This window comes from Accipiter gentilis, chromosome 32, assembly GCF_929443795.1.
Source record: "Accipiter gentilis chromosome 32, bAccGen1.1, whole genome shotgun sequence".
Classification (NCBI taxonomy): Eukaryota; Metazoa; Chordata; class Aves; order Accipitriformes; family Accipitridae; genus Astur; species Astur gentilis.
The window spans coordinates 19232061-19259979 of NC_064911.1; the positions used below are offsets into that span (position 1 = coordinate 19232061).

General features: G+C 38.9%; 1 protein-coding gene across 8 annotated transcripts in view; it reads right to left on the reverse strand.

The window, feature by feature from the left end:
- Nucleotides 1-27919, reverse strand: part of CNKSR2 (connector enhancer of kinase suppressor of Ras 2) — a 212888-nt gene that overhangs the window by 49620 nt on the left and 135349 nt on the right. For all 8 annotated transcript variants that reach the window (XM_049835197.1, XM_049835195.1, XM_049835198.1 and 5 more), the window contains 4 exons: nt 9319-9367; nt 8321-8493; nt 6120-6193; nt 3615-3686 (listed from right to left, as the gene is read on the reverse strand). In XM_049835197.1, coding sequence (XP_049691154.1) covers nt 3615-3686; nt 6120-6193; nt 8321-8493; nt 9319-9367 — 368 coding nt within the window. The remainder of the gene's footprint in view (nt 1-3614; nt 3687-6119; nt 6194-8320; nt 8494-9318; nt 9368-27919) is intronic.

Consider the following 27919-nt stretch of genomic DNA (forward strand, 5'->3'; position numbering starts at 1 on the left):
TTACTATGAATATTAAAAGACACAAAGCCTTAGGACATGGCAAGATTTAAATCTTTCTTCCCTGCGGTGTGCTATGTCCTGGTAGCCACTGAAACTTTCAGAGGGCAAGAGGCCAAGAAAATATTCCTTCCTTACTGCTAATGCAGCTTTAATTTTCTTGTGAGAATTATAAAATCTATTTGTTGGTATGACAATAAATGCAGTAGCACCCAGATGTCACAGCAGTCATCTAGGTTTGTTTTTGGTTTTTGTGTTTTTTTTTTTTTAAGAATAGCACATACATTTCTTGTTAGTATTTAATTAAAACAATCTTATGACACAGAACAGGATTAAAACCCCCCCAATCTTTCTGTAGACCTGTAACTTCTGTAAAGAAGAATGCACAGTAGTGGCACTCTCACAGGATAGTAGGAAACATTTTTCTATCTTATCTCACACTCCAGGTAGATGCAATGCTTGTAGTCAAAGCAGGGTGTCCAATTGCCCTTAATCGTAAAGCTCGAGGCTATAGGACGAACTTGCTATATGGGACTGTGGATACCTTACAGTGTCTGTAGGTACCCCACTGCAGTTTAAGCAGAATGAAGAAGCCTGTAGAGGATGCAGGAGAATTTTTGGAGGCCGCCTTCACTGAAAACTTCCAGAGACATTCTCATGCGCTAATACTACAAGGTGACTTGTCATCTTTCCTCTTGATCATAGAGCTACGCTAAGGAAGAAAACTCTTATAAATGTCAATACTCAGTGTCACAAAAAGAGGACAGCTCAGTTACAGCAGGTCAGGGACGTTCTCCGACAAATATTCCACATGAAGTTACTGGCTGTATTTCCCTGCCTGGAAGATATAATTATGGCAGCCATATATGTCATCACTTAAAAAAATGGACAGTTTGGAATAAAAAGGAAGAATAAGAGTATTTTAAGTATTTAAGCTGGCCAGCGCTGAAAAGGATGCATTTGCCTCTGAGCTGATGATCAGGATTTTTGAGTAAAGAACAGTTAGTCCATAAAGCAGCAGGCACAGTCACCAAGGAAAATCAAAATGAAGTCACATACAGTATCGTCAAGTAGAAATATATGGACTACGTTCTACATCAGAAAATTTTCGTGGAATGGGAAGAACAATGCATTTCCAAGCATGATGTTTCTATGACTATACACTTACACTAGCAAAACAGTACTTTGCTGCAATAAAGGATATTCTGTCCTCCTTCTCGCCCAGACTAAGCATGTTATATGGGTAAAAAGAACACTTTTGCTGGTGCAGCCATGCAGATAAAAGGAACTTCAGATGGCACAACAATAAAGTTCAGTGATCGTAGTTCTCCAGACTCCTTACCAGCATAACAGTGTGGCACAGTCATAAAAGTAGTAAAAAAAATTGAATAGTGACAGAGTTACCCGAGATGAAAATACCCATTTTCTGCGAGTAGATACACACAAACAAAAACTTCATATCCTGCATATGTTTTTTTTTAAAAAAACAACTAAATCATTTTATACAAGGGAGGAAGGAATCGAACCATTTTGAACTTTCAGTTAGCCTATGTATTAGCAGTTTTCTACTTTTGCTCCTTTTGCTTCAAATATAAACAGAACTGAAATGACTACATATCATGTAGTCATTAAAGTGTATGTCAGAAACCTGACAAAGAAAAAGAACAGAAATTGATCAAAACAGGTCTTAATTTAACTTAATAACTTGATACTGTGTTTGACTTCAGCTAGGCTACAAAATGCTTTTAGACACGACTATACATATATATAATCTCTGCATTTGAAAGATTATTTTTCAGTAACCCACATTTTTTTTCCAATATACTGTTAATTCAATGTTTGTGAAAGTGAACTACTTTTTCTAATACATTAAACAAAGAGAAAAAATAAAATTATTTGGTGAGACTCTGATGGCAACTCAGATGTAAGAATTTCAAGTAATTCCATAGACCTTGACTGAGGTGTTTTAAATTTACATGTGTATAACTCCAATCAAAATTTGGTCAAGCTCATTCTAAATGAATTAATTAGCACTTATTTCAAAATACGATTAAAAGACTATTTGTGCTAGGAATTTAAACACCTCTTAGTCCTTGGGGTTTAGACTGTGCAATATGTTTGTAAAGAATTGATGCATATTTGCTGCTGCTTTCTGATCACTGAACAGTTCTATAAATTTTTATCCTTAGAAACAAGGTGCCTTGTCATACTGACTGAGGACCTGCTGACAGAAATGATTTATCTACTGCTGTAGTTCAGGATATGCCGAATAGACCATGCCATTATTCTGTTTACTGTGCAGCAAACTGCTTTTTTGAGTGACTGGCTTGACAGAATTATCAAGGAAAGGCAAGCCTAAAATTTTACAAGCAAATAAACAGGTTTTAAGTTTTCTAACTGAGGGGAGACTTTTGAAGTGAGCTTTAGTCATGCATGAACTTTTCAAAAAGTGTTTAACAGACAGCTATTTCTAAATGAAAGCAAGCATAGTATAGTATCGGCATACATTTCTAGTCAAATATTATCAGTAAAGAACTGGCAGTACCCTGAAGGTGCTCTGCCAGGTAGCTGAATCTAGTGCCCACAGGAGAGATTAAACCATGATTATAGCACTTACTAACAGTTTTATTGGCTTGAGTTTTATCTCCTTTTTCCTCTCTTTTAAAAGCAATTTTGCTCAGCAAGGATGTCCACAGACATTATCTAAGATAGAACAATTCTCAGGTTGCAATAATAGATTTTTGTTTGTGTCCTCTGTCATATGATGAAAATGGTGTATTATTTTGAACTGAATTAATTTCAGTTTACGTTGTGAAGATAAATGAAATAAAACCCCAAGTATCTGAATAGATGAGATTGACGTTCAATTTACCATTCAAATGAATTAAGAGGAACTGTGTTTATTTTGTGCTGAAGTCTCAATCATTTTTCTGAAAAAAAATGCACAAGTGGCTTAAAATAGATACGGTAAAACTCAATACCCAAAGAACTAAGACTTAAGTCCTTGTTCTCTTTGAGTTGCTGAAATTTTCCCCACTAAATTCAATACAACCAAAATTTCACTTCAACGTGCAGGTTAAATTCGTGGCAGTAGAGAGAAACAGCAAAATTAATTCCTTGTAATCTCCACCTCCTTTTTCATGAGTGGCAGAGGAAAAATCAGTGACTGCTTTAAATCTTTCTCCAAGTTCTCATTCCCTCCAGGGCCAGAAATTGAAGCATCCCCAGAGCAAGCATCACATACTTTGGGAGTATGTTAGGAAGCAGATTTGGAGATATTGCACCTTTGCAGGTGCCGCACAGTCAAAAGCAGAAACTTGGAATTCCCCAATTGTGTTTGGATGTTGCTGCACATACTGTATTTACTTCTTTTTACAAAGAAGGAATCTTGTTTCTAAAAATTGTCAAACCTTTGTTTCAGAAAAAGGGGTTTTTGCATGAATTGAAGATTTAGCATGTGCAGCCACTCAGAAACAACACTATTCTGCACTTATTTTTGCAGCTATTAAACTTAACCTTTTAGATTAACACATAATTTATTATCACTGTATTATTACTAGCTTCAAGAAGTGGCACACTTAAGGAATGGTTCCTTGAACTTTGCGAGATATCCTTACCTGTTCATATCATCTAGATGTTCAGCAGCAAAATAAAAACTTTTGATCTTAGGATGGCAGGCTTTGAATGCACTGTAGAGGAAAAACACAATTACAAAAATGCAATGTCACAACTCTCTTTTTAACAAAATGTAAGATAGTCTAGTCACCAAGCAATGAGATGAGTTCAGATTTCCTGAGTTGTTGGATGCCCCTGAGCAGTCTATAAACATAGAACTTTTAGGATTGTGCCAGATTTCACCAATTAAAGTACTCTTCAACTACCCCTTTCTAAATAATGCTTAATTCATATGTGCGTAACTACTGTTCAACAATCACCTGCAGTGTACTATATTTGGATAAAGTTAACCAGTTAAGGATATAATTTTATGTATCAGGTAATTTTGCTGATCTACATATAGGTGTCAATTTTTCTTGAACAGAAAATTGACTGAACGATTTATTCGATACAACAGAAAAACTCTCAGTCCTGATTTCTCACATCCCAATGACCTTTAGCTCTAACGGCTGCGTTTCAAACAGAAAAATGTGATGTGCTGATTGACTTCTGAAAAGCTGTTATAAATCAGCACTGTGTTCTTGAGGGCATTCGAAGCAATGGGCAATTACATCTCATCTTTTCTTTCCACCAAAGTAATCAACATGACTGGGCTGAAAGAATTACTGCATTTCATACATAATATGAAACAAATTACTAGAAAGAATTTTTTAACTATGTTGGAAAAAGATTTATGGTGAAGTACTTGAAGATCCAGAAAACGCTTCTGAAAGTAATTAATAATTTACAGTACAGAAGAATCATTTTTGAGGATAGCCTGAAGGTCTCTCTTAAAATAAGAACAAAAAATGAATAACACTCCCAAAGAAAATAAGGAAAACTGCAAATGTGATACATAAAGATCATTATCATTTTTCTGAGATAGAATGTATTTTATATATATATAAAAAATAATAAAATCATTTTCACTCTCTAACCCATTGTGTCTCAGAAAAATGGTAATGATGTACTTCATGTGTGTCATGCTTGCAATTTTCAATATATATGTCTGTGTGTGTACATATATGTAAATATATGAAAATAGGTTTTAAGAAAACAAGGATATGAAACTGATATCCAGGAAAGTTACTGTTAGTGAAGGTAATGTAAAATTGAGACAAAAAGAATTCCTCTGATGCATTAGAGCATGACACGATGTTATGCAAGTGAAAGCAGATGTACAGTGACATCTGCTCAGTTTAGAAAGACATCATCAAGTTACTGAGACCCAAAACTTGACTTCTTAAAATTCTTACAGCATCTGCCGTCTGGATTCTTAGAGTTGTTTTTTTTTTTTTTTATCTGCCACCCAAGCAAGGAACTTCAATAGCCACAGTAGATACCAAATCCGGTTAAAAAAAAAAAAAAATTAAGTAGGGTGCAATTCTGAGAAATGAGAAATGCTGCTGCCCCAACAAAAAAGAAAAAATGAAGCACTTCAGCAATATAGCCCAAGGACACAGGACAATAAGCCCAAGCTGATGTTTTGGTTTTGTTTTTTTTTTAAATGCAGTTTTCATTTTCTGCCCTTTGAGACCATCATGAAGAGTTCATCCTGAAGAGATATGTAGACCAACTGATACAAGGTCAGTGTCTTCTTTAGAACTGTATGTACTACAAATCATGCCATTTTACTTTTGCAATTGCTTTTCTGTACAAATTTCAGTGATTCCACAGTCTTGATAAACTTAAAAGAACAGTAAAAACCATTAGAAGGCAAGGCAAAAAGTTTTCAACAATAATGACTCTAAAAATACCTCTGTGGGAGTATGCACCTGTCACATTGCTATACATGCTGGAATTTGCATCTAAATAAGAAATGGATTTATGCAATGGCACAAATCTAGAGTGCAGCACACACAGCTAGGTGAGAAGAAAAGTTATTTGAAACCTTTAGGTCATACCTCAAAAAGACAGCAAATCACTGTCATTCTCTTTTTTTACTCTGCCTCAGGACAGACACACTGCGTCAGCAAACTTTGAGATGATGTTAACCGATTTGGAGTCACATTAAAGACTGATGCCTGGCCATGAACTTGGGGACTTTTTTATTTGGATGGTCTCTTAATTCTGCTTAAAGCCCTTTATTGAGCTTAAAGGTATCACACACACACACTCCAAGCCCCAACAAACAAACAAAATAACCCCCCAAACCAGAAAGGAAACAAAAGAAGAAAGGAAAACTAGGAAAATAAAGGGACAGAAGCAGACAAGCAGCCTTCTTGCTCTTAATTCATTTTGCTTTAGTCAGGCACTGTGATTCCTGATAAAGTGAAAAAAAAAACCTTTTTCAGGAAAGGTGGCACACAGAAACCACACTGAATTTACCTGTTCTGTATGAGCTTATTCAGTGATACAACCAAATGATTATTGTAACAAAGTCCATTATGTCACTGTTTTAAGGGAAAACCTCATCCTTTGTTCCACTTTTTCTATTGTATCACTGCATTATTTTTGAGCATACTTACTATTTCTTGCGGCATTCACTGGCTCTGTCAATTTTAAATTCAGGTAGACTGATGAATCCTTCCGCTTTTTCATCCTGCAAAGATAGTTCTAGATATTACTGTTGTTACGGTGTCAGGAAAAAAACCCACCACACTGAAAACTTCAAGATATTTTCACTTGCCTGCTTCTTACATAAGGAATTCTAATGTATGCTCTGCTCTGGCAAACCTCCCACAGAAGTCACTGGGACTTTTGCCAAAGTAGTAAGACAGATCCCTTGGTGTAAAATACCATTTTAAATACCCAGCTTTCTCAAACAATTTCACAGCTGAACCAGCACTGGAAAATATACCAAATGACCAAAGGTAATCAGGCAATTATTTATAGTAATTAGTTAATTTTGGGGGAAGATGGACTAAGTAGTATGTAGAAATGCAGCCTGCTGTAAGAAATAGGGAAAAAAAGCAATTTCAGTGTGTGCTGTTTACCATCTTTCTATGGTATCACAGCTAAGAGACATGATATCTCTTCAGCTACTTTCATCTCTCTCCAACACTCAAGAGAGAAGACATCTGACCTTCCTCCCCTCTTCTCTAAAGACCTGCACATACTTTATTTTATCAGATATTCGATCTCCCTTGACTTTTCACAATTTGAAGGCATTATTTATTTTAAGACACTAATACATCAATAACAACTGCTCATAACTTTGCATGAGAAATTAATACAGGATCGTGAAAGTGAAGCTGCAGAAAACACAAATGTATGTTAAGGAATTCCACAGAACTACATCTTTTTCTCAGAATCTCCATGGTTATTTATGCTACATATGCAGTCCATATGACCATATGCTTTCTTTAAATAAATAAAAGACACAAATCAGCATATAAAACTGGAACTAGAGTTGTCCTGTGGAAGGTACAAGGTTGTAACAGGTTCTGCATTCACAAGTATTTTAAAATAGAAAGGACGCTGTTTAGAATAATCTTGCTATTTCTTTTTTGCATGGTTGCCTAAGGAAACAACATTTTGGCAAGAGCACTGTTTGCTTGTTTGTCCATCTGCCCACTGAGGCTCCCCCCACCAGCTTTTGAATCCAGTGGTGACTGCAGACACTTTGGTGAAGGAGCTTAATAACAACCGAGTCTCAGCAACTCTCAGGGAAACTTGGGACAGGGGAGACAGAGGCGCCCGGACCACTGCCCTCTCCACGGGGAAGGAGGGCGCAGCTCGGCGGATCCGCACGCTCCTTGGCCAGGGCTGGCGACCGGTCACCGTACCTGGAGATAAGAATTACCACCCTGATGAAGACCTCGTAGTAGACCTCGAGGAGGGAGCAAGGAGGGGAGGGAGTTAGGGCTACCGGTCTGAAGCTGGGATCAAGGCGCAAATGGGACGAGTTTGTGGGAAAACAAGCTTTGGTGACTCTGTTCGTGGAACAACTTGCTTTCCGTCTACTCAGGGAAGAGCTGGGGATCACGGGATTTGAAAATGGTTACGTGCAAATGCTTGCAGTGATTAAAAGAACAAGTCCAGGACTGAGTGCATCCACATGTTGGCACCTCAGGATATTTACTAATGAGACTAATAGGGTTTAAAATTAAGGTTTCCTAACTCACTGGCAAAAAGCTCTTTTGCTAAAGCTGACATAAATAAACAAGTACTAATGCAGAACATGTTGCACAATCCAAGCTGTACCCAATTCACTTGGGCTGCTCTGGCGCTCTTTAAGCTCAGCATAAATGAGCACTGAAATCATATCAAAAGATACAAAGAAGGAACGACAGGAGAATGCAACTGAGAAAACAAAAGCATCTTCCTTAACTGCCAGAGGTTTTGGTGATTTCAGTAGCACAGATAAACAAGGAACACCAGGCAGCACATCATTAAGTTTACACTCCCATGACTAAGCTTGAATGACAGGATTAAATAACAACCTTTTGCCTTTCAAGGGTTTGAGGATAGATTGATTCTAAACTGGTGACAGCAGGACACAGGAAAGTGTATTACTTCTCCTTGTAGCAAAAGGTGAATTTGGAGGACCAAATATCTCCGGACCTTAATGGTGATTTAGTCAGGCAGTTAATATTAATTTCAGTATGATTATTTGGGTGAATAAAGTTATTCACATGTTTAAGCACTCAAAGCACTGGCTTCCCACTAAATCATGACAACAGCACTACACTGGGTATTTGTTGAGACAATGAACACAGCTGCTTACCTCTTCATTTATATACCAATATAGAGATGTATCCTTCAGGACAAACCAGTATTTTTTCCATTTCTGGGAGAAATAACTCTTGGCATCTTTCTTTTTCCAAAGCCAGCCTTCACAGTCCCCTCGACCAAGATCTTTACATGAGATCCGTCTTTTGCTTTTACCAGGAATCGGAGCTGAAAATGACAAGTTGATGTGAAAGCATTTGACTTGTCCACTAAATCAACAAGACAGCTTGCCAGAAAGCACTATATATTTGCTTAAGAGATTTAATTAAAAATTTCAACCTCAATTTGCCATGAGTAAATTATTACAAACATTCTATTTCAACCACAAAGTCTGTGCAAGGCAACATAAGTTAAAAACCAAAAGAAACCAAAACAAACCATGTTCAGCACCTCACAGAGCTCCTATTCTACGGGTAAGACAAAAAAAAAAAAAAAAAAAGCAACACAGAAAGAGAAGACATTATGGAGAAAAGAAAGGCAAGATGGTTATTTGTAATTTTCAACAAATTAATATTTCACATCAGATTAAAGCACACAGCATATAAATTCATGTACTTTCACACCTGGCTGCCAAATACAACTAGGTAAGTACTTCACAGGTATTCAAAACCCTCTCTTTGCAGCTCCTAAGGCCTTTGTACTTCTAAATCAAAGGAGGACAATTTACTCTGATATAAATTACCTGACAGCTTAGGTAATGAGCAAGGGCTGCAGTAAGGCATTACATGCACACAGCTGGAAAAACCAGCCCTGGCCCCAAAGAGCCTAGAGTCTAAGTATTCAAAAATAAACAACAGCACATATATGCAGGTGGAGGAGCATCAGGAAACTATGAGACATCAGTACGGGACTAACACCTTCTCAACCTGATCAACTGAACTCAACATTGTACCGGAGCTAACAAGTTCTAGTTCCTCAGATACTGCAATACCATAAACATTAATGTTGGCAATTCCCTTCCTACCAATACATGAAAAGAAATTTAATTTTTACCTTTGTTCTTCTTTTTACTTTTCTGCTGTAGAGAAGACTGCTGAAATGTCTACAAGAAAATCAAAACGGAAGAAGTGAAAATACAGTATTTATGTTCAACCACAGCCTTATCATAAAAGAAGTGTAACGTTGCGAACACTGAAGTCATCACCAGGTAACACCAGCCAACAGACTTGGAGGCGTAAGAAAAAAGGTAATTTTAGTTCATCTGTTCATAAGGTTGTAAAGCAAAAGCGCGCAGGGAAACATCTTAAAATAGACCACAAATTAATTTGCCAAAACAACTGAAGCTTCTCTCTAAAATGGTTGCTCTTCTCTTATTCTGTTAAGGAAGGAAAGTCTCCCTTTGGTTAGTAAGATAGTGAAGTTACACAGCCCCTGCGTTTCTAATACATCATCTAATTAAGGCCTTCTTGACATAAATATGTAAATATGCAGATTAACACATTGTCTAATGCAGGTCTGAAGGCATTTATACAATGGTCTTTAGAACATGAGACAATTTGCTCAGAAATGGGCCCCGTATTTTTGAAGACACTAATAAAATTCTGCGAAATCACAACTGGGAAAAAGTCTCCCAAATAAGTACTCTGAGACAGAAAACACTATTTTTTTATCAGGTTTTGACTGGAAGTATTTCCCTCCAGTTGATCCACTCCCATGAACCAACCCATTGCCTTGGCAATGAGACAGGATGGAAATTATTCCTTTACTTAAGATCCCAGCTTATTAAAAATGGCAATACGTATTACCATATTCTGTGGTCACTTCTGTTAAAAAAATGACTCAGACAATCACCATCACACTAGTGAAATAAAAGAATAATTCTGTAATTAATCACTCCAAAATTTAAAGTTGTTGTTGAATTTTAGCTTTCTATAAAGACAAATGTATTAGTGCTGAAACTAAGAAAAGGCAGCATTTGAGGGTCTGGGCATTAAAACCTCTTACTTCAGCTTACCATGAATCAATAAAAAAATCAAAGCTTTTGTGCCACTTGATAAAAATAAATGTAAGCAAAAGCACCGACAGGCCTGTAAGCTCAAATCCTGTTCCTAGCCGATAAGACAAACCCTCACCCCAGCTTGCAAGGCTCCCTTTCCAATTCAGAGCTGCTTTTCTTTTCATTTTCTCCTCCCCGCTTTCTGAACACCTGAGCTGCCGCGCAGGAGGCTGCGGCTCAGCTTCCAAGGGATGTCTTGCCTCGCAGCTGAGACGTTCTCAAGCAGCAAATACCGACACGTCCATAGGGATAACTTACCACCGGTACAACCACAATCAAGCGTAATATAAAAAATTAACTGACTCGGTAGATGTGCTGCTCCCTTCAGACCCTATCTGAAGAAGGCTACTCAACCGTACTGCCACCCCAGATGGTCAAAACAGGCCTCCGCTGGGAAGAAAAAAATGGCCCGTTTGTCTTCATTCCCTGGCTCTTGCCCTTTTTCTTCTGCTACAGCAGCAGCAGCAGCAGCTCCCGGCTGCTCTTCAGTCAGTACCAGCTCTCAGCAAGCCGAGACGGCAACACCATCCCGACTCACGTCACGTCAAATACTCCAGCCTGTGTAGGACCGAGAGAGATCGTTGTGGTCCAGAAAATAAGAGAGTGGCTGGGCAGAAGTGCGTAAATAACTCCCTCTTAGATGCTTTGAAAATCTCACCTAATTCAAAGCGGGTGAAAAAACCACACACACACAACCCCAAAACTTCAGCACTTCTCACTTCACAACCTGGACAATTTCATTCGGCCGCTTGAGTTTTCTGCACTAATAATTTCACAGTGCCAAAATGGAAAAGGCAAACCTCCGCTTGGTTTTCTTACAAGTGATTCTGAAACAATATGAAAAGCCTTCTCTTTAAATGTGTCATCTGTAAACTGTACCTGCAAATGTGAGCTCGCACCTCTCAACTTCCGAGTCAGTTTTTGGGAAGAAAGGGTAATGAAGGCGTATCAGTTTTTAATAGGAAGACAGCTTGTAATTTAGACGTCTAGCCCTTTTACCATACATTGTGTCATATTTCAAAATAGAAAGGTTTTATTAAATTCAGTTATTATTCTAAATTAGCTCATTAAATTAAATTATACTTAAAGACAAAATCTACAACTGAGTGAAGTTCCTGAGAACTATTCAACTGATTTTTAGCTAACATTTTATATTATTTTACATAGACTTCAGGCTTCAAGTTGGTTCGTCCTTTGCAAAAACAGCACCAGCTTTTTCTTTTTTTTTTTTTTTTTTTTTACCCTTAAGTTGTATAAGCAATATGCATTAGTCAGTGCCATTCAGTTTCAAACTCACACGATATATACTCCAAAAAAACCCCAAGTGAGAATAAAATCTAAAAATGCTTCTTCTGCTGCTTTTTTAGGAAATCACCAAATGCAATCTGCAGCTTCTTCCCAGTTATTAGATAATGCTTAATGCCATTTTCTCAGTGCTGCTTAGAATCACAGAACGATGAAGGAGGTCACGTCTTCCCTCCTGCTCAGAGCAAGGCTTGCTTTGAAGCCAACGCCGGATCATGTTCTTCAGGGTCATCTCCAGCCTAGATCCAACTACCTCCGAAGAGGGAGACTCACTCACAGCCTCTGTAAGCGACCTGTCCTAACGTTGGCCACCATGTTTCCCCTTTTACAGCTTAATTCTGTGGTGTGGCAAATACAGAAATAATATAAATACTTCTTTTTAACACCATGAACTCTAAAAATATGGTTTCACACCAAAGCCAGAAATTTAGCTGTACTAAAGCAAGTTTGCTGCAAGATACAGTTTAATCACCTGCCCACGAGGCTGGATTTCAAAATATGTTCACTGTGTTTTGATTCTGATACATCTTGAGCTTTGAGCAACTGCTTTCACATACATCTTGTCCCAGTTTCCAGGAATTCATCTCTCCTACTAATTCTGAGAGCAAGCATGCAATGAAATAGAAAACAGCATTTTATGTTAAAGAAAGTTGTTAGTAACTTAAAATAATAAATAAAATGGAAACAAGGCTGCCACTGAAAAGATGAAATAGACGAATACCTTAACCCAAATGGAAACTGTCACTCCTGCAGATAATTTGAAACTGTTCAATCATATCCTGAATAATATGCTTTCCAGTCACCCAAAACACAATTAGCAAAACTTTCCATTATGCAAAAGCAAGGTGTTACTTGATGCTTAACATATATCAAAAGCCCCTTGAATACACTGAGCCTCAGTTTTTTGAATGCAATAATTTTCTCCTGTAATATTTGATGTCTGAGCTCGTCATATTTAGTAATATACCTAAACTAAGCCCTCTGACAAACGCACGTCTAAATAGAATATCAAAGAAACACTTCAGATATATATATCCGTCTGCCATTGCTGACAACAGCCTCCAAAGCACATGTATTTCAAGAGGAACAAAACGTCATTTACCAAAGGGGCTTTTGCTGTTTCTGTTTTTTTTTTTGTTTGTTTGTTTTTTTGTTTTTTTTTTTTTGTTTTTAACAAAGGTGCTAGCCTACCTCTAGCCCCAACTTTCCGAGGGCTTAGCTGCACATCCCATCAGCCAATGGAGATTTCACTGTGCGTGGAAGAGCCAGAACAGTTCCTCTCTTCCTGCAAGTGTTCATTACCAATCTTCCGATGTGGGTTATATTTACTTTAACACTCTTCAGAATGATTGACAGAGTTCTGAAAGCCTATCAGAAGACTGCACAGCTGTAAATAGCAATCTGCTCTAGGGTATGCCTTGCCATGCTTTTAGAATTCTAGCACAGTAATACAGCTACATAGTAAAAATCTTCCAGGTGAAGGATCACACTAACAAAAGAGGTCACCAACAACCCGTAACTGTATTTGTTCTTTTAGCAAGAAACTAATCACATATAGATGGTATATGTGCAACAATATCTGCATGCACACAGTCACGCATCAGCATCTTTGTACGTACAACACAAAATTTTCAAGAAATGAGACTATCGGGTTTTTCTCTCATCCTCAGAGTTCTTCAGGTTTCTGCCTGCTTTCAGCTCTTGGGATAAAATATTTGTTCTTGGTTAGTACCAGGCCTTCTGTATATTTGCTCAGAAGGGAAGCAAGTTTGAAAGTTAGTCATTAACATTCAGAAGCCTGAAAATGTATTCATCATGCACTACTTAGTAGTAATTTGATAGCTCTCTATTTGGAAAAAATGTATTTAAATAAAAGTGTTAAATAATTTAAGTTTCAATTAATTTATTTGTTTCATGCCAGATAGGAAACTTAATAAACTGATCTCCTAATACCAATATTAAACCGGAGTGAAACTGCTATCAGGAGAGATCAATATTTGATAAAACTCATGGTATGATGAAAGTTAGAAAATTTCTGTTCCAGCTGATACCTCAAATAAAAGGAGAAGACAAGAAGACAGGGTAGGTTATCAAAACTATTGATTTGGGAGGACTGGTTATTTTGCCAAGCTTCAAGAGTCTGAGCAGGAAGTCTAAAGATTTGGGGTCAAACTATTGCTATACAAGAGCTTCTCTAAGATCTAATATAAACTCCATGTGTGACCAACAGAACAGGGCATCCATGTCCAAAAAATAGATATATTCTAATAGTTACATGAATCCCTTCATGGTTACAGAATTTGTAGGTCTACCAAAAAAAGACCGTAATTGAAGCCTCTCTGAAGATCTGGATTGGCCATAGCAATTAGTATGAAATTTGACAGCTCCTAAAATCCTCTTTCAAGTGCTTATTTGTTTCCTTACTTTTCTTCAGAGATTTTCCACTCACTCATTTTCGGAAAGCTAGAAGAGAAAACCAGGCTATGGAAATAATAATCTCCAATTCTTTTACCTGAATTTGAGCTCAGTCTGATTGGGAAAGTAAATGGCAGGTATCTTTATAGTTTTTTTGAGAGCTCAAGTCAAATCCAATTTTTCCTCAAGCTGCAAGTTTAGACACTAAGGAACTATTTACAGTCAGACAGTTCCCCTCTGTCACTGTAAGATAACTTTCTCTAGGTTCAGCAGAGTAGCTTGTAACGTTTCTGATTACTGGAACTTTCTGCAGCAGATGGAAAAGCCAATATCTGGAAAAAAATGAAAGCTGGTGCTGCCAATTATTTGATTGATCTCTCACAGTCAATACTTTGAGAACACCAGCAATGTTCTGCTTTCACAGTTTTGATACACCACATATACATGTTTCTCTGCATTTGGTGTGTTGAGATCCAAAATTTTGGAGCTAAAAGAAGAGTCAAAAGGGGGAAAAATTCAAAGCTATTTATATTACATTGTCACATTACCCGTCACTATTAACAACTTATGCTTAAGGGTACTTCCGACAAAGGATTTTGCCAAAATCTTTTTTGTTTACCATCTTGTTTAGGCTCCATTAAGAGCTCATGATAGACAGCATTAATTATTTTCATGGATATTTGTGGAAAATACGGTTTTCAAGGACTATGTTACAAAGCTATGATGAGAGACCTCTGGCAGCTCCCGAAGTTTGAAACCTCCTGCCCATCAGCAGCAGAATTTCACTCGCAACAGAGAAGGGCTCTGTTTACAGCAGGAGCAGGTATTGACCTGTTATTATGTTTAGCCCTCACGATAAGCACAAAGATTACTGCTGACAGTCAGCTAGGTCTTGAAGCTAGCCGAGTCCACACAGGGCATCGGTGAGGCAGTTTTTGGAAGGGGAGCTGAAGCCAGGTCACACAGGACTTTACTGGCACAGGAGAGAAGAGACGAGGCGTGACCTGATGCTCTGAAGGAATCAGTTACCAGGGCTAAGGGTCAAATGAAGCGTCTATGGGTAAAATTACACTCAAAAGGGAACCTACTAAAAAGCGGGATAGGGAAAGACTATGCTGTAAGTTACGTTCCTTTTGAGGAAGGCAAAGACCGCTGCCTTGTCTGAATAGTTTTGTGCATTGACTGGAATTCAGAAACTGCTAACAGAATGAGTATCTGCAAAAAAATCTCATGCTTGACATATCTGATTGGACAGGTCATGCAGGATGCTTTAGGAAATACTCCTGTTCCTGTAATCACAAACTCCAAGATTATCCCAAATCCTACTTTATTCTCTTTTCTTCTTACATTTTCACAGAATCCTAGAACGGTTTGGGTTGGAAGGGAGCTTCAAGATCATGTAGTTCCAACCCCCCTGCTGTGGGCAGGGACACCTTCCACCAGCCCAGGCTGCTCCAAGCCCCATCCAACCTGGCCTTGGACACTGCCAGGGATGGGGCAGCCACAGCCTCTCGGGGCAACCTGTGCCAGCGCCTCACCGCCCTCACAGGGAAGAGCTTCTTCCCTATGTCTAATCCAAATCTACCCTTCTTCAGTTTAAAGCCATTACCCCTTGTCCTATCACTACATGTCCTTGTAAAAAGTCCCTCTCCAGCTCTCTTGTAGGCCCCCCCTTTAGGTACTGGAAAGCTGCTGTAAGGTCCTATTTTGCTGAATAATTGTTCATTTTGTATTTACTTCTGGATTTTGAACTTCTCATACATTCAGCATTCTCTGATTTATCTGTGGCCACAACTATTTAGTTGCTCCAAAATGGTATCAAGCGGCACTAAGTTGTGTATAAACTATTTTTAATATGCTGCAAGATCTGTAGTTTACACAACCTTTCTAAAAGCGGGACTTCACTCTGGATAGGTAAAATGCAAATACAGTTAATGGGATGGTCCATGTGAGAGAAAATCTAATACAGAAGCATAGCAGTGAATTTAGGAAAGCAGATCCAGAAATATTTCCTATGCTAAAGTCACAGCCTGACGACAAAACAGTCATCATATGCGAGTAATTCATAAATCTACGGTGAGTTGGAATGAAAAGGGATTTACAGACAAAGGATGCCACAGTTGCTTAACAATGCCCTGAAGCCTTCAGTCCTGCCTCCCAAAAGCAAAATTTATTGAACCAAAGCTTGATCTTTTAGTGCTTTGGTAACAGATTCTTCTGCTCCCCCCTGCACAGCTCTCTCTGCTCTTGAGCACACTCTATAATAAAGGTGCCATACTTGGGTTTAAAAAGACAGCACATTCACGAAGGTTCTAGCTCAGACTTTAAATACTAAAACTCAGTATGAACATGATACATGAACAGAATTCTAAAAGTGAGTAGGATAAACAAAATAACATCAACAAGGCAGAATCATTATACTGAATATCCTGTGGATATTTCCCTTTTAAATGGCAGGTACCTCAGACAGAGAGAAGCATGAATCACTGGTTCTGTCAAATGAGTTGTAGCACAGACATATTAACAGTCACTGGAAGAATGGATCCCAGAATTTGTGGATTAGTATGTTAACCTACATGCTATATTCCACCTCCTACTCCCTTAGTTTTGCTTTTTCAGAGCTGCAAAAAGGTGTTTCAATACTAAGGCCAAATGAATGTGTATTTGCAAAAGTTGGCAAAGCAATAGTTTTCTTGGCAGCAGCCAAAAAGTCCATTTCAGACAAGATAATTCTCTACATTTACCTGACAACCAATGGCCCCGTTCCTACTCCTTCTCTCCGCACAGCAGCTTTACGAAAGGCGTCGAGGAAGTACTAGATCTAGAGTACATGGCTGTGCCATCTATCATGCACAATCACAGCCCTAACTGGGTTCCTGTGGTTTTGGAGCTCTGACCATGAATTCCCAACACATGCATTTTGTTAGTGACCACAAGGAAAAAGAAGCAATGTGTGTCTTAAGAGGAATCTGCTAAGAGCTCTTTACTGTAAAAAACGTAGCCAGAGACCTTGAAGCTGCCAACTTTTTAGCTGCCTCTGTTGTAGGCAATGGCTACATTAGCGTGCAGGATGCTCTCCTTGTTAGGTAGTCTGCAAGGGCTGATAACATCAAAGATGTCTAATCTTTTCATACAACTGTTCCTATAGCTGCTTATCCAAGAAGAATGTGCTAGCTAAGGACAGAACTGTGGTTGTCTGAAATGTAATAGCAAGCACAACTTTTCTGTTCACGGATTCTTATTCATTATCCCATCCCTACACTTGTTTTTGTCATCTGGGGGGGCTCTGTGGCAAATATTGCATTAGCTGGATGCAAATTTGCAGTTGCACAAGCTAGTGTAGATTGTTTGTGCAAAGTTGTTAGCATAATGCATGCAAAACTTAGAAAAATGAAAATGTTTTCTTAAACCTTCAGGCCATGTTGAGAAAATAATATATAGTGGTACTGCTTGCTACTACCAGGGAAAGATTTTCCTTCTTAGCCACTGAGCCACAGGATTCTTTAACTGAAATACTGAAGCAGTAAAACTTCTGGACTACATCAAATTTAGATGAGAGTTCTCCTATTCCCCCACTGTCTTTGACTGACAGAACAAGGACTGCAGCACTGTCACAGCTGCCTGAAGAAAATGAGCATAAAAAGTTAAACTAGACAATGCTGTTCATTAGAATAATTTATTCTGAGATCATTCTTCTGCTCTACATCTACTGCGAAACATGTAATTTTGGTACCTCCCACACTGCTTTTATTGACAGTAAGTAATCTATGAGAGAAAGGGAGGGGTTGAAAACTCTATGTATTCTTTAACGGCAAAAGTCCAAGATACACTAGTTGTTCCATCGCTGTGTATGTTTCAACTGCATCCATTTAAGAAGGAAAAATAAACTTAATTATCACCCATTACAGAAGAGTATTTAACTCTTTATTTTGATTTCCACGCAAGAGCAGTTCCCAGTTTCATCTTTACTAAGAGAATGGACCAGTCAGAGAACCACAAAAGGGCTGAGGCAGGAAGGCACCTCTGGAGATCGTCTATCCAGCCCTGATGCTCAGCACAGGGTCAACTAGAGCAGGTTGCTCAGGGCTGTGTCCAGTTGGGTTTTTAATATCTCCAAAGATGGAGACTCCACAGACTCCATGGGCAACCTGCTCCAGTTAAACCATCTTCACAGTAAAAGGTAGGTTCTCCTTACGTTTACATGGAATTTCCTGTACTTCAATTATGTCCATTGCCTCTTGTCCTTTCACAAAGCATCACTGAGACGAGTCACCCCATACACTCCAGAGGTCTCGTGGATTGCTTGTGCCCTGCGGTGTTGTGCCTCCAGCAGATACCAGTCAGGCAAACAAAACTCTTTCAAACGATGCAATTTCCTCCAGGAAAAAATCTGGCTTTGCCTAGAAAACTTCTGTCTTATTCACGGGAAAAGTAGGGTTTCCTTGTATGTTTATCCAAACATTAAGACAATAAGATGATCCAAGCAGATTTAAGAAACTTATTCTGCAAGTGACCTATGTCAGATTAGAGAGGTGGTCTGCAGCACAGCATGGAACCGATCCTGGACCCTCCAGGGAGAAAGCTTAAACTACTGTGAAACACCACGGAAGTCACCCCAGGGCATTAACGAAAGCTTTCATCAGGCCCATGGTCTTTCTAGATGAAAAATCACTACTTGCGATAAAGGTCCCATGCACCCCTACAACTCCTAGGTGCTTGCTTATGATGAAACCAGTACGTACACAGCTCCTTCTGTAGGAGCGGGTAGCAGCCCTTCTGGTCGTGTCCCTCGACGTGATCCCTCACAGCGCTCAGGCTGACTGTGACAGAGAAAAGCGCAGGGGCTGCAGGTGCTCTGTAATGAACGAGGGCAGAACTGAGCAAACAGGGGGTTGCTTTAAAGAAGATAGACTCTTGCAAGCTGTTCTCTGGTAGCACTTGGGCATAATAATATTCTTTCAGTGTAAGAAACATTTCATTTTCACCTTCAAAAATATTAAGTTTTTTGTGAAAGACCAATAAAACAGAAAATTGTACTTTTCCAGAGCTAGGGACTTTACAAAGGCTTTGGTGAAACAGGAAATCAGTGCACCGTTGCGTGTGAAAGAAGCGGTCTTAGCAAAGGAGATGCATGAGACAAACTACAGCCACCAAAATGCTTTCCTTGCTCATCTCTAGAAGCTAAAAACATACAAACCCAAATTTTCTCCTTTTAAGTAGTACTATTAATCAGGAGAAAACCTTATCTACTGGTTACATTACTGTTAAAGATATGTCGTTATAATTTCTGAGGCTTGGAGATTCCATGGGGAAATGAGGGAAAAAGAATTTGTACCTCAGCCGTTATACATTCTGTTAAAATTCATTTCAAACACTTTTCATCGCACCTATGAATTAAGGTAGAAAAAGAACAGTTCATTCCAGGATAAAAGTCACATTACTTGCTGGAATTCAGTAGAATTTCTTCTAAGCATGAGATGAAACAGCACTTCTCAGAAGGTGGGGAAAGATAACATTAGCTCTTTTTGATTCTGTGCTGGCTATGGTGACCTTATGGGTACAAACCAGCTTACTAAATTAGTTTTACACTTCATTCTAAAGTCAGGATTCTGTAGCGTTAGAAATATTATCTACCTGGGTTAATCTGGAAGCAAGAGGATATGCTTGAGAAATGAACAAAACCCAGTTATCTCTATTTGAAAAATAAAGAGGTTTTTTCCTCCACAGCACAGTAGCAGAGATGGATTGGCTGACTCAGAGATCAGGCGCTAAGCAACAAGCACTTCTTTCCATTAAAACAGAAACACCTAATAAAACGGGTTCTGTGCAGGAGCCGCACTGCCGCAAAGAGCCATTTTCCTCCCAGGTGCAAGCGCACGATCTCCCACGCCACGTGTCAGCAGTGGGCTCGAGAGGAGGAACGGGGCTGAGACTCCTTCCCAGTCAAAACCACTAATTTTAAAAAAATATCACCTGTTCAGAAAGAATCGCGTTGCTCGTCAAAAGCATTCTGATAAAACGGGACTCTGAAACGGCCATCCGCGCTCCCTTAATTCAGACCACGTTTTCACCGCTCGGTACAGGTTTTTTAGAACGCCAGATTTCACGACGCGTGCCAGCCAGTGTCCCTGGTTCCCTGCTTTCACGGTCCTGCTATCTCCCTTTTCCTTGCGCAGAAAGGAGCGTGGAGAGGAGGCAGCTGTGAAGCCAGGACCTCGATCTAAGCTCTCACAGGTGCGAGGGTCCCCACCACACCGCCGTGACCACTCGTGCGATACCTGCCATACGCTTCTCTGCTACAATATGAACGTGCTGCGCTTAGTCTCTTCTTTATCGAAGGGGAACAACCCAGGGACTAAATCACTTATTCTACATTAAAAAAACCATATCTCAACTGTATTGTGATTGTACCAGCTACAGGTAATGTAGCTTACTGGTGTACAAACGACGTTAATACCCACAAAGGCAAAAGTCCTCTATCAGGTAATAAAAGCAGGATACAACCAGGAAGGATTAATTGAAATAGATAACAGAAAAAAATACAGAATGTGGATGTGAAAGGAAATTAGGAAATGTTCTGAGCTGGGAGATTTATTAGTCTATAGATCTACATCTCTTGACAATGTAAAATTACACTTTCAGAGCATTATATCATAAGCAGTAAGGAAGAAATCTAGACTGGCAGAGCTGGACTAGATGACCTTTACAGCAACTCTCTCATTTTTAGAGAATTCCCCAGCTTTGTCATGGCAAGAAATTATAACAGGCCATTTTTTCCCTCATTTTCAGATGCAAAAGAAGGTAACAGAGAAAGATTAAAATAAATTTTTTCCACAAAAAACTCCAATTGTTCTTCACGATGGCCCATAAACCAATCTTACCTCACCTCTAGAGCATTTTGCTTTGCTGCAATAGTTAACTCTGGATATTAATAAAAATGTCAGAGTATATAGAAATAGATGTAAAATCTCCCACATTCAATACCTTCAAATTTCATTTTGGCAACCGCTTCCCCAATAAGAGAAAATTCATGGTATTAACCGCTTCTTTCAAAGAGAAGCAATGCAGATGTGAAAATATTCTCTCATCTGTGACAGGAATAATATTCCTCATGAACAATGCAGATATTATTCCATATAATTAAAAGAACTTAGCACTCCCTCCTGAGGAGATGAAATAGTAATATTTCACAAAATGTATGCTTAACCAGAACTCAAGTATAAAAGCTGCACGTGCACATCCAACTCTCTCCAGTCTTGAGGACCGAGAGTCTAGAACTGGCAAAAGGAACGTGAGATTACCGAGGCACTTTCACAAGACGATTTTAGCTAAACAGCAATGAAACAGCAAAACCCGTGCCTTAAATCCGAGCAAGCTGCTAACCTCCCAGCTACTGCTGAAATCTCTGTTTTATCGCTCACCTCTAACACTTTTGCCTCGAGGACAGCCGAGCAGCGGAGCAGGTTGGCCACGAGTCCGTGCGGTCTCCATCTGAGGAGGTTTTCAACACCCAACTGGGCAAAGCCCCGCGAAGCCCTGCCTGACCTCGGAGTGGCCCCGCTTTCAGCCGAAGACCGGAGCAGAGACCTCCGGAGCTCCCTCCCAGCCTGAGCTCTCCTATTATCCTACGCGCTTCATGCCGGTTTCCGAGGCATTTGGATTTTTTTCTGTAGCAAACTCATTAGGAGCGATGCCTTTCTCTTGCTGGCAGGCTAAGTAGAATTTTGTTCTCTTTCCTCCCTTCCTCCCCTCTGTCCAACATTTTTCTTGGAATTATGACAACTGGCCATCCATTCACCCAGTTTACCTCCTCTTACCGGTCTCATCATTAGCAACAGCAGTTCATACCACGTTTGGCTGTGGAGTTTAATACATACCTGAACAGGATTAACTGAGGGTGATGAACTGCAATAGCAGAGAACTAGACCCAGGAGGCGCCTCTACTCCTCTGGGTTGATTGTGCTAGTCTAAAAATAATGCAATGCCATCTTGCATTAGCAAGGAATTTTTCTCTCAGAAACGTAGAAGATTTATCTCAGACCAGATTTTTACCAAACGCAGATGGAATATCTAGATTTACTTTTTAGCACAACAACCTTATGGCTATCCCAATCACTTCCAATTGTCACAAGTACCTTCTGGAGTAACGCATGTTTTGCTTCTTGGTTAACGGTTTCACCATTTTGTTTGTTTTATGTGCCACACAGTTCACTTATGTCCCAGATGAAGTTCCTACACTGATTTTAACAACATAACTACTATTTTTGTTACTTGTTTTGTGCTTGTTACATTTATAAAGTGCTGCATTCCAAGGAAGGAATACATACAGTATCATTTAGCTGGTTTCTTTTTGGAGTGAAGAAGCTGGCCAAGAGCTGGAACCACTACTCCAGCCCGAGAACACGAGAGATGCTGCTCTTCTGTCTGAATCAAATACATAAAACCACAAGCCTCCAACTGAAAGAAACCCAACATGTGCCAACGCGTAGGCGTTCAAAGCTGCCTACGGCCGACGGGACGATTGCGGCTGTGGGACACGACAGCGTTTCAGACTCAGGAAGGCACTACACAAGAAGTGTCCGTTATGTTTCTTCCTCTTACCCGTCTTCCCCTTACTGAATTTGTTAATTGTTGTTCTTTCCAATTGTCTCTCAGAGCAAAAGGCCTTCAATACCTGAACTACACTAGAGGCAGCTGACAAGAGAAATGCTTACAGGCTAGGGGGTCCTGATGCCTTCATAGCAAAATTGGGTATTCTACTCTACATCGCATGATAAGAAACATTTTACCAGCACTTTTGCCTCTGAATAGACTTTGAGTCTTTTAAAGAACTCCAAATCGGATTTTTCTATAACTTTGTAAGCCTATTCAGCTCTGTTTCTACTGCAGAACGGTGAGCTCCTTCCACTTCCACACGAGGACCTAGATACCGTCACAGCCTTATTTCCTATGGGAAAATGAACAAGGAGTTGAAATCACAAAACAGGCCAAAGCACTCTCCTACATCCCCGTAAGGCTACAAAAACTAAGGTGAGATATGACCAGTGTAACTTACAGAAGACAGGGATGTAAATGTCATAAATGCTCCAGTCACCTCCAGAGAGGGATAGCCAAGTGTTTAGCTTTTACCAGAGCCAAGCTGTGCCGGACCTTCATAAACATGCAGGTACTCGAGAAGAAACTAGAGCATCATAGCAGTTCAACTATTGGCTTTGTCCTACTGAGGCGCCCGGGAGCCTACTTGGAGTCCAGTCTGGGAGAGCTAGTTCTGGGAAGGCTAGACATCATGAAAAATGGCAATTTCTTCACTTGTGAAATTTCAACATTGTATGTGCTACTTTCAGTTGAGGTTTGTGTTCTCCTACCTTTACAATGGAGGCTAGTGCATGCACAATTGCATTTAGACTGTAAAGGGTTGATTTGCAACAAAGCAGCAGAGAAAGGAGCTTTTTAATCCTTTCTTACTGTGGTAATAGATAGGCTAAAATTTTTCACAATTATGACATATTTAAAAAACTCGTCATGATGTTCATTTAATTTCTGGACAGTTATTTGAAATCCAGTGCAGTTTCATAGCTGGGAATATAAAAATGCCAATACTTTTTAACTTCAACACAAGTAAAATTTTTTAAATCAAGTATTTCTTACAAGTACATTTTCCAGAAGGAGTTTAAAATTTCCTTTGCTGATGATTGATGCCTGTAAGTCTGTAATCATTCTGCAAGCTTCAGTATTATTTTAATACAAATATTTAAATGGAGATGAAAGACCACAGAGAAGAAGCAATACTAATTCAAAGTTTAACAAAAATTATGGAAATACTTATGGCAAATATTTTTCATTATGCACTTAGGTTAAACTGGGCTTTGATGTCAGCTGCTAGAGTTTTACCCTATAGTAATTACAAGTCTAACTATGGACAATTGTGAAAACAGGGAGGAGAAACAGGAAAAGGGAGCCTTGATATTTAAATACTGCCATAGTTGGACTTTGAAGAAGAAAATGTGCCAACTCCATCTGTTGTAATGGTACAATGACATTCTAGATTTCAGACACCTACTTAAAATCTGTGCAACTGATTTTCAGTTTTTTCTCTACAAACCTATTTTTGTTTAGTTACAAATATCCACAACAAAAATTCACCAAACAGAAATTCTTTAAATACTGTGATGCTTACAATTATAATAAACCACTAGTTTTTCAGTGGGGTGGTTTTAGTCCTTTTTTTGGTACATAGTTTTCCAGTATATAGTGCTTATTAGATGCCATTTCTATTCAGAAGAGTTTTGCAAGAAAACGATGGGTAGCTTGTGCACAAGTTTATTAGGAAAGTAACATGCATATGTTTGGCACTTTCTTAAAGCTACTTACTGATACTACAATTAAAAGATTTCATAAATAAATGTGTATTTGATTGAAGAATTATCATTAAAAAATGGAGGTACTTTATGTTCAAGTACCTTCTCTTTTTTCCTTCCTTTCTGCCTTTCTACAGAGAGGAATAGGAGGAGTGAGAGAAAATCAACCACTTAAGTAGAGTTAGACTTTGAGGTTTTCAAAATCACAAGCTTTTGGTAAATTCCTCTCTGTATTGACAACATCTAAATATACACATTTTGAACTGAAGTTTTTCAAAAAGCATTTTCCTGTATTTTTCTCTGGAGGGGTGGGTGGGAGGCAAGAATCATCTGGCAATAGGCATCATTTAAGTAGAAAAGGTATTTTTCTTAGAAGTTACTGTCTCCTTTCCAATTTATCTTAATCAGCTAAAACCTGATTTTTGCAATAAGTCTGTAAGTAAACCTTCTTCACTTACAGTATGTTCAACAAGATCACTATTGCAACCAACTGAACTTTGCATGCCCAGACTGGTGCAGGCCCACCAGCTCTGCTGAGCAAACCCACTGAGCTGAACTGGTCCGGCAACCTCACAAGGACTGGCAGAGGGAGACAACTGAAGTGGTAACCTTGGCCAAATCCCCCATCATCGTCGCCTCGGTGTCCTCGCTGGCAGAGTAGAAAGGAGAGGGCTTGGCTTTCTGCAGGTGCTCATCGCAGCAAGTATTGAAATTAATTACGTGAGTTAAGAGTCACTGAGCTGCGGTCCAACCACATGGATAGTTTATACCTTGCCAAAGAGGAAAAAAAGAAGTTTGCCAAAGGTGTGCCAACTTCAGTGAATTTGCAGCAAAACCCCTCCAACTGATGGCTTTTGTTTTATTCCTCCCTTATTTACAGTAAAACTGGAACATTAAAGACAGTGCACGTGTGTGTACAAATCTACACACGTAGGTTCAGCAAAATCCCCATGGAACAAATCCTTCGTTTCTTTCCTGCATCTGTTCCTGAGCCACCTGTTCCAGATGTATGAACTTTAAACACTACATCTTGCTACTAAACTTACTTCATTTTCAAATACAATTAAAATGACCAAGAAAACTACCGTAATTAATTAAACAATTGTAAACAGGCTGGTTATCAGCAAAGTGAGAAGCTGTTACTTTTTTGTCACTTTTCCTATGACAAGCAGGTCATTAGGTATGGCTAAACACACAGGACCAAGTGAGCATACCCTGGAAAAGGCAACGGGCTAGGAGGCAGGAAGGGAGAAGGAGCAAGGTCAACAGCGTGGGTCGATTGGTGTAGGTTTGGAAACAGTTTGTAAGCAAGGTTACTTTCTCTTGTATAACTCCCTACTATATAGAACAGGCTGCAACCTTTTCTTCCCATAGCAATGCTGCTTCTAGACTAAGGGAAAGTTGTATTGATCCAGACAGGAGCAGATTATTATTAACCTGATGCGGAACTTCTCTTGACTCATGACACTATCTCCCTCCTAAATAACCACGTTATTTTCCCACAACAAAAACAAAGCAGAACGTACCAAGGAAATTCCTACACGGAATAACATAATGAACTTAAAAAACTATAATCATGTGTCAGAGCTTTCATCTCTTGTGCCCCAAAGGTTCAAGACAATTTTAACTGCACCATTTTATATCTACGGTAACAGATCACATTGAACACCTGCTTGCACGCTAGATTAGCAACAGCTCAAACAGTTTGCCTTGGCTTAATGAAAATATTAACACTCTGTTTTGGTATTTCTTTTGCAATACTGAGGAAGAAAAATAGAATGCAGAAACAACAACTTGGCTAGAAATCAATGTACGCTGGAAACGCTTCCTGGAATTGGAAACAAAACAAAGCAAAATGGTGAAGAGACTTTGGATGAGAGGATTAAACAAATACCATAAGTGGATACAAGAGACGATTACTTCACAGACGTAACACAGATTAGTTTTTCTTTTGGTATTATATCAGCTAGCACATCAGTTATGTTCACTGGACACGAGTAAAGACTGTTCACTTTTCAAGGCCATAACTGAAATGCTCCCTTGACCATACAGTTTTTGATTCCAATGACAGGTCAATGATATAAACAAAATTGTTAAAACCAGTGATTTTATGCAAATTTAGTATACTGATGATCGGGAAAATGCTAGACTGCCACATTCTTGTGATCACTTCAGAATAAAACAATTTGAATCTGCTGGCATTTTAAAAATAACTTTTAGCAAATAAACAACAACCACGCACTTCTGAATTACCATGGTAATTTTTTAACGCCATCCACTTTGTTTACAGGACAAAAACATACCATTTCTCTTGTGGTAATTTAACTCAGAGTAGGTTTTTTTGATCAAAGATTGTTCTTTTCTATAGAGCCATGTATAAAAGCAGTAGAAGCAAGGAACTGACATCAGCATAATTGTAAAAGCTGCTTTCTGCAGAAAGCCTTCACAGTAAAAAGGTAATCAACCTGCACACGTCAATGGCTGCAAAATTCAGAAGGAAAGAGGCCTGGGATTGTAACATTAACTAGTGCGATGAATTCTTATTCCAAAATTATCTAACATTTGTATCAATGGACTTAAAAAAGAATGCAAACATCACTGAATACAGGTAACAGAATCAAAGACCAGTGAATAACATGAGACCTGAATGCGGAGTGAGCAGTGTGGTTTCTATTCCAGGGAATTCAGAAAAAAAGGGAAAAGAAAATAGACAAAACAAACAAACAAACAAAGAAATTAAATGTGTGGGGGTTTTTTATTTCACAGAATATGCATATTAAAAACATAATTAAGAACAAAGGTTTTGGTAGTTCCATTCCACAGCAGACCCCGGATTCCTGGAGCTTCAATACTCCATGTTATGGACTTGGGAATCACGGGGGCCCAATTTGAGGGCCTAGAGCCCCTACTCTCTGGTATTTCATACTTAGGGTTGCTTCAGGGACATAGATTATTCAGCAAGCATACCCAAGAAGTCATATGTTTCAACATGGCCAATCATATGCAGTGTTACATACTGAAGAACAAAGAATGTAAGATATAAATTATTAGATTGGGAATACCAGTCTTGCAAATCAGTGATTTGAAAAAGTGACATTACAGAAAAAATAAAACCAAACCCAAGTAATAAACATACTCCCACTCCAAGTCTATGGTTAAAATGGGTAAACAGTCCTTTAAATATTTAAATAGAGAGGTAGTAAACAGGAATAGAAAGGTTCTATCACCTTTCTACCCAACTCCTGGAAATTTATGTCCTGTTCTGGTATATACACTTTAGGAAGGATGCTTAGGATATTTTAGGATTAAATGAGGAGTTGAAAGAATTATGAGAATGATGAAAAGATACGAAAACACTCTCCAATGACAAACCCAGGATGCTCATTCTATTTCTTTTAAGCAAAAGGCGGCTACAAAATGATTTGATTATAACCTGTAAATTCCTATATTGGGAGATAAAATTGGGTAACAAAAGACCTTTAAACCTAGAGGATAAAGGTACATTTATAACTAAGTGGGA